Here is an 8,023-nt window from a genome sequence, read left to right on the forward strand (position 1 = left end):
TGGAAAAAAAAATCTTTGAAAAATAAAGGTAAGTTTCGTGAACTTAGTTATCATTATAATTAATTATAAATATATTTTTAATATTTAAAATATGTGTCTTATATAATTTTATTATATTTTTCTGAACAAATTTCTATTTTTTTGATTGTGTTAATTTGATCTTAAAGTACATGTCTTTAATCCCGAGGCCTCACTGTCCAAACTAAAATTAAGAACGTTTTATGCATTTTATCTTACACTACTAGAAAATTGATTTTTTGCGTCTATTTTTTTGCGACCGTCTATTTAACCGTAGCAAAAAATATACTATTTTCTAATCTCATTTATGTATGTGTTTTATTTCACTTATTTTCTTTTATTTATATTTGCCCTAGTCAGCCTTGCTCAAACTCTCGACATCGCTCTCTTTCTCTCGCTCGCCCAAACACCGGTATGAATCACTCTTCCTCTCTCGATCTCTTAATATCTCTCGATCTCTCAATTCCTCTCTCTCTCTCGATCTCTATCGACTCTCTCTCTCTCTCTCTCTCTCTGTATATATATTTGCTAGGGTTTAGATCGATACATTCATCTGGCCTTCGCGATTTCTATTCTTCAATTTATGTTCTTTGCGATTTCTTCTTATGATCGATGCCTTCAATATCATTTGGAATTCTGTTCTTCGCGATTTCTTCAAAGGTACGTGATTTCTGTTTTTCACTATTTCATTTCATGTAGTTTCAATTTCCAGCAAATAATCGCTTTGTTCGCCCTCTCTTCTTCTCTTCGATCATTGTATTTCCTCTTTCTATCTACTTCTTATATTTCAATTGTTGTTCATTGAGGCCATAATTATATTTCAATTCTTGACAATTTTTATTGTGATTTCTGAGCATCAATACTTTTTTCAACATATGCAAAAATTGCTACATATATAGATCAATGGTGATATATATAGAATTGTGGACCTTTGATTAATTTCATTGATATACCTATAGTTGTTGCTGTGGATTGCAATTGAATTCCTTTAGATTGTGTTTATTGAGAGATTCTCTGAGAGCAGTGGATTTGGGCCAAGGTTTTCCCCTTCTCTCTTTCATTCTTCTTCTGATTCGGGTATAATTTGCAAAGAATCAATATAATTTTCATTCTGCTAAACTTTCTGATTTCAATACAGTATACAACATGAATGTATGTTTTGATTTCATTAAATTCTATTACAGGGTAATGATTACAGGGTAATGATTATTCCACATGAGAAATGTATGGCAAATGGAAGTATGGTTCACCATTACAGGGTAATGATTATTCCACATGAGAGTCTAAGGAATGACAATTCCAATGCATGTTTGTTTCACTGGAATGGAATGATCATCCCGTTAAAATATTCATTTTTGGTTTACCAAAAAATAATGAATAACAAATTGCAAATAGAATTATCATTCACCATTACAATTGTAATGATCATTCCATATGAGAGTCTGAGGAATGACCATTCCATTCCATTCCATCTCATTCTAGTGAACCAAATAGATCATTACTTCTTTACCTGCGAGCTCTTGATGATTTTTTGAGATGTATTAGCATTATTAGTAGTAGTGTTAGTAGTAGTAGTAGTGGTAGTATGCTATTAGAATTAAGGTTTGTCCCAATGACGTTGTTGTTTGTTGCATAGGTCAAATTTGGAATTGTGATATGTAGGACGTGTGTTAGCAAAAACTAGTTCACATGCATTTTTGTAAGCAAATTTTCGTTGAAATGCTCGCGAAACATAATTTTAAATGTGTCCTTCAACATGCATTGTATAATGCATTGCACTCGAAGTTGATAATAAGTTTCATATGCTCACTACAGATTTGTGGAGCTCTTGTTGTAACTTTCTTTGCATGCTTTGCGGGAGGTTCATAGACGAACATTTCCAGTTGATGTAGCTTCTAACCCACTGCCGGCTTCATTGGCAGATGTATCTTTTTCGCATGCAGCTACACTATTTCCTGTAACAAAGGTAATTCTGATTATTAAATCCTTTTGCAAATGTAACAATTAAAGGACATGTATTTTATCGGATAACTTTTCTGATATGGTCAACTTCAATGATATTGTAAATAAAAAAAATTGCAACTCATGTGATTGACATGGATAAGAGACTAAGAAGCATGGATATGGACACGTTTCACATACACAACGCGATATTTCTCTATTGGCCAAACTTTATCTAAGTCAATATTGATTTTGCTTGCTATATGCAAAATATATGGAAGTTTCAGTCTCAATTTTATTTTGTGTGTCAATATTGATTTTGCTTGCTGTATGCATGTTGGGCTATTAGTATCAAGCATGTGGAGTAAATGTGTCACGGATTAGTTTAATCTAGACGGTTTTCTTGTGCTGCTGGGAAAAAAAAGTGATTCAACTTCAAGATTTGGTGTACTTTGCAACCCTTTATATAGAGCATTTGATGCTTTCCCTCAAAAGTTTGCATGTTATTTTAACATTAAAAGATTTCAGAAGAAACTTACTATATGTTGTTTTTTCTTTTGCTGTTGTCGATTCATAGGGACATATGTCCATATCTTCTTTTCAGCATGTGGTGAAAATTGGCTTGACTTGACTTTCAGTTCTTTTGACTTGAGGCTTCCACGACTTTACAGGGTAGAATAGCACTTGAATGAAGGAGGTTTCTGAAAAATGCTGAGACAGCAGTACAAAGACAGGTTAAGTGGTCAAATTTGGCTCATGAAAAGACAGCAGAGTTTCGTGGTCTCTGTGCTGAAGAGGTAGACGGAAATCCACCATATTATTTTTTGGGGCCCATGCTTACTTAGATGTCTTATTTTTTTTATAGGGCTTTAGTTTTTCTGACACTTTGCTCCGGAAATCCTGGAACTCAGGCTTGTTTGCAGCAAGAACTGGAAAAACTATATGATTTGAGGAATAAAGTGAAGTTAGATGGGGAACTGTGGGATGAACTTGTATCTAGCTCCAGTCAAAATTCTCATTTAGTTCAAAGAGCAACTTGTATATGGGATTCTTTATTAGCTCGAAAGAGTAAGTGCAAACATCTTATTGATTGCTTTATCTTTTCTGTACTCCCTTTGAAGTTTCTTGCATGTATATTTCTTGGAATATGCATGCAGCTTGGCTAGAAATCACTGTTTCAGACCATGGTTGGGATAGGCTTTCTTGAGTTGAGTCATATTGTTTCGGGCATTGGTGAGATTTTTGGCTCACTCCATAGAATCGAATTCATTGTTCAATCTTCAAAGGTGAACTGCATCATTTTTGCCCTCCCTTATTCTCTTCCTCAATCTTCATCTCTTTCTCACTCTATATGTATATAAAATTATAAATACATGTGTGTTCCTTGAATAACTGCTTATTACTGGGAATATCAACTTATTTTTTATTAAATAATAATAATCCAGTTACATGAATATGAAATGCACATTTTATTTTTTGGAATTCTTTGTTCTTGTGAGGTTTTGGTTAGGGAGAGAGGAAGATATACTCGAATTGTAGTGATGTTTTCCTAAATTACGGCAATATTTGAATGTCTATTGTGCAGCATCTAGTTTGTTTTTTTAGCCTATTCAATTCAACATGGTTTATTTTGTTTCATTTGGAATATCAGCATCTAGTATGTCTATTGCCCTTTTCTTGACTTTTGTGTCATACTTGAAAACGAATTGAAAATCATTAAATTCTTTGTACCCTTTTCTTGACTTCAAATGTAATTGGAATGCTTGTGTATGTTACGAAATGATATCCTAGTTAATGGACCTAGTTTGGCTCAGTGTCAACCCAAGAAGACCAGTTCATTTCACTATCCATGTCCACATCCCACAACTCCTCTTTATTTCTTTGCTTGCCATAAAACTGCTCGGTGAGATTAGTTTTCGTAGCATCTGGTAGTTTAACAGTTCATAATCCCTTCATAATATTCAAGCCATAATTATGGAAATTAAGATCTGTGACTGCATTCTTTATACAGCTAGACTTTCCTGTTGATCTTCTTTTCATTATTGTGGCAGCTGTTGAATTTTTACGGAATGTACCTGAAGGAAAGTATGATGCAGTTATTGTTGATTCATCAGACCCTGTTGGTATGTTTGTAATTCAAACTTTCTACGTGTTTTCCTTTTTGCCTATTTATTTGCCTTTGTTACAGTGCTTTTCAGAATGTTACTTAACAAATGCTTCATGATCTCAAACTATGCAAAGAAAAAAAAAATTTGATTGACAATTGTCTTAGTTTTTCTTTTATATTTCTAGTCCTTGAAATTTATGACCATATGTATTCACAATATGGAAGGTTATCTAAATTTTCTCTTGATTTTTCTGCTATTTGGAATATAGGCACATGATTATGCATGAGTAGATGTTATATATTTCCGAACACCATGACTTTAGGGTCCAATTTAACCTTGGGAGACACAAGGGCTGTAGCTGAAGCTCTTGCCAGGTCAAAACAGGGTTAGCAAAGTTCACTTTTTCTTGTGCAATTCAGTTTGACATAGTGCTTTGTCTTCCCCCCAACTCTTTTTTTTTTTATTCTTTCCGTTTGAACACTAAATCGTTGAGTTTCTATGCAGTTGAGTTAGCTAATGAAGCATCTGATGGGAATGCAAACCAGGAACGCTTAGGTAGGATTTCTCAGTTAGCTGAGATTGAGAATCTTCAGCCAAGTTTGATATATGGGAATGCAAATCGTTGAGTTTCTTTTTTTTATTATTTCAAGCTAAACTAACACATTGAAGTGCATTAAATTTTCAAGTCAAGTTTGATATATGTTTTTACAGATTTTGTTGAGGGAATAGTTGATATGATCGAGCGGTTGATGTTGGGAGCCAAAGATTATGTTGCTCTTTTTTTTTTTCTTTTTTTTTTCTTTGATTATGTCGCTCTGTTTTTGTTTTTGTTTTTTTTTTTTGAAGACTTGAATTTTTTAGTACAGTTTATTTAAGGATGGTTAATGGATAATGTCTGTTATAAATTTAATTAATTTGTTAATTTTGTTATTTTTCATTTACAAAAAATTGTTTGGTGCTTGTAATTGATTTTTTTGTTGTAGCAAACCTATATATGAATTTTTTTTAATAAATAATTATTTGCGACGGTAAAACAATGGTCGCTAGAAGTGTTTTTTATTTTTTTATTTTTTTTGCGATGGCAAAATAGCTGTCGCAAAAAGGAGTTTAGGCAGTCGCAAATAATTTGCGACCGTTGTTTTGCTATCGCAAAAAGTATTTGCCACCCCCACATTTGCGTCCCCTATATGTGGTCGCATAGACCGTTGCAAAAAGTCTTTTGCGACTGTATTTTTATTATTTGCTACGGCATGTGGCGGTCACAAAAAGTGTTTTTTTAGTAGTGTTAATAATTGAAAACATTGGACATTTCAATCTCGGATTTAGTTATTAATTTTAGATGGCATTAAATTTTGGACGAAATAAAAAGACAATTTATAATTTAGGACCAAGTTAATACTTAGGTGAGTAACTAAAATTGTATTTAATCTTTCTTCGGATTTATCTTATTCATAACATAGTGTAATTATATTTACAGAATGGTTCATTTCACTTTTAAACCACACTGTATCACTAATTTTCCTATTTCATTTCTAAACTGTTAATTTTGCCTATATAATCTTTAAAATTTTTAATTTTTGTCTATGTTATCCAGTTGAAAACGTTGTATTGCACTTATTAAATTGATTGTGGGGTACAGTATGTTCGAAATAATAATAATTAAAAAAAAATGAATGTTGTATTATATGATTTAAATTGTTCAAATTTTAAAGCACATTAAAAAAAATTAAATTATGCTTCATCTTTAATTGGATTAGATGAAGAAAAAAAAAAAAAACAAAACAAAACAAGTGAAAGGAAAAAAATACAAAAAAATGGTGATAGTTTGAGGATGTATTTGGATCATAAATTTAGCTAAAAATTCAAAAAAAAAAAAAAAAAGTGAGAAAAATATCAACCAAATATAAACTAATTTTTTTACTCTAGCACACTCATTCTAAAAGTCCAAATTATAATTTTGTTTAGCCAAAAGATCATTTTTTGAAATACTTTGCTTAAAATGACAACCTCAAGTAAAATGACTAGAATGCCTTATATATATTATATACACAAACCCATGCCATAAAAATCAAAACACTCTCTCTTTTCTCTCCGACCTCGCCGCCCATTGCCATGTTTCGTTGTCGTCGTCACCACCACCACCAGCCTCACCATTGCCTTCACTACCCTTTTCCTTGTTTACCTTTACCATACACAGCTTGTACAACGTTGATATCGCATCAATAATGATACCAACGGTGGAATCGCTCCACAAGCTCCAATTGATGTCTCTCTCATGGTTACCACTGTAACACCAGCTTCCCCATTTAACTGTTAATTTTGTGGTATACCCTTATTGTGTGTTTCTATGTGACTTTGATGTTTATCTGTGTGCTAATTACGCGTTATATATGTCCTGCTTGACAGATACGTTAATTTGTAGAAAAGACCTGTTTGATTCGTTAAATTGTAAGGTTACAAATTAAATAATGGACTAGGTGGTTAGAGTCTAATTCACCTTAATCAGATAAAGTAGGGTTAAGTTAACCTAGGTTATAGTAAGAAATAATTTAATTGCAAGGGTTGTAGTTTAATTAATCTAAGTCAAATAAGTTAGATATTTATATATATGTTTGAACTTAAAGGAAATCAAGTGGGAAGAGAGAGATATAACCTGAGAGAGAATGAGAGTTCTAGAGCTTTGGAGAACAAGGAGGAGAAGAGAAAGATTAGGGCAAATCTTCACCAATTAACCCTTGAAGGTAAGAATCCTTTCCCATTTCTTAAATCTAAGTTGTTTTTATGCTTGAAATCATGGATTTCTAGTTTTTAAGAAAGTTGTGTGGTGAGGGATTGAGGTTAAAACCACAAGGAGGGGAATTTGTAGGAGATGGCTTGAAACCTTGTTATATATGTCATCTTTCCTAGGTATTTACTTGCTCATGAAGGCATTTTTATGGCTTTTTGAAGTATAGAGCTACCATATGCATACTCCTTGTGTCTTCCTCCATTGTAAGTTTTAATATTGTGACTTGGAAGCCATAATTGTAGATGATTGTGATTTGGCCTTGGAATTTGCTCATTTACCATGTTTGAGTCAGTTTTGAGCCTTAGGTTGTTCAAAATTGGGTTTGTTTTTCTGGAAAATTGAAGCTTAAACAGAGCAGAATTTTCGATTCTGGAACATCCAGAACCGTACATATGGTAGGAAGGACCGCACGTGTAAGGAGTTATGGCGTACATGCGAAAAATAGGGGCAGAGGCACCTTGCATTCTGAAATAATTGTACTATCTGGCGCACGTGCAGTGTGAGTCCTGCACGTGCGGCCAAGGGGCTCTGCACGTACGGCTGTGTTTAGCAAACCTAGTGTCATTTTTTTGCTTCATTTCCTCATCTTTCGAGCCTCTGTTAGCATGATTTCCGTATATATTTGACGATGATGTGCATTACATAGACATTAAAGAGAATGAGGAATAATTAAACCAACCAATCCATAAGTTATAGAACAACTAGTTGGTTACACGGTAAATGAATGTGTTATGCTTATGTATGTCTATGTAGGTCAAGAGCCACGTCCTAACTACGTTTTTCGCGGAGCCAATTGTGAGTAAACTATTGTAAAGATATGTTTAACTTAAGTATCTCTTTTCTATTTTATCTTTTCCCTGTTCTAAACATGCTTATCTTTATGTTTAAAGAATGATGATCCTATATTTTATACTGCATTTCGTGGCATCCTTAGCACCTGTTTACATTGTTACAGAGATCTCTGTTAGTTCCATTTCATGGAACTCCTGTTTATTATATTGATGGTCATCACATTAGATTATTGGTCTTTATGACTGTCTGTTCGGTCTTCAAGACCGCCTGAACTAGTCTGCTATGAGATGTGCCATGTAAACATTTATGTCCCTATATGAAAGAAAAATCTATTACAGTTTATGGTTTTGTTTTTTAGTAAGGACATCATTCGGAA

The 8,023-nt window shown here is 33.2% G+C and overlaps 1 protein-coding gene across 1 annotated transcript; it reads left to right on the forward strand.

Moving 5' to 3' along the window:
- The first annotated feature begins 246 nt into the window (after positions 1 to 246).
- LOC114273325 (uncharacterized) lies at positions 247 to 4,885 on the forward strand. Its single transcript, XM_082870683.1, has 10 exons — positions 247 to 430; positions 551 to 678; positions 978 to 1,095; positions 1,203 to 1,277; positions 1,834 to 1,984; positions 2,598 to 2,756; positions 2,871 to 3,027; positions 4,011 to 4,082; positions 4,336 to 4,452; positions 4,572 to 4,885. The coding sequence occupies exons 1-5, from the start codon at positions 326 to 328 to the stop codon at positions 1,885 to 1,887; spliced, it is 480 nt and encodes a 159-aa protein (XP_082726809.1). The 5' UTR covers positions 247 to 325; the 3' UTR covers positions 1,888 to 1,984; positions 2,598 to 2,756; positions 2,871 to 3,027; positions 4,011 to 4,082; positions 4,336 to 4,452; positions 4,572 to 4,885.
- Positions 4,886 to 8,023: the final 3,138 nt, after the last annotated feature.

Source organism: Camellia sinensis, chromosome 5 (genome assembly GCF_055761805.1).
Source record: "Camellia sinensis isolate YWXY chromosome 5, ASM5576180v1, whole genome shotgun sequence".
Taxonomy (NCBI): Eukaryota; Viridiplantae; Streptophyta; class Magnoliopsida; order Ericales; family Theaceae; genus Camellia; species Camellia sinensis.

Excerpts from the sequence above, each read along its gene's own strand:
- LOC114273325 (XM_082870683.1), top strand. The coding sequence starts at position 326 with ATGTATGTGTTTTATTTCACTTATTTTCTTTTATTTATATTTGCCCTA. Across the intron at positions 431-550 it reads TCTCGCTCGCCCAAACACCG|GGTTTAGATCGATACATTCA; the intron begins GTATGAATCACT and ends TATATTTGCTAG. Across the intron at positions 1,278-1,833 it reads GTATGGTTCACCATTACAGG|ATTTGTGGAGCTCTTGTTGT; the intron begins GTAATGATTATT and ends TGCTCACTACAG.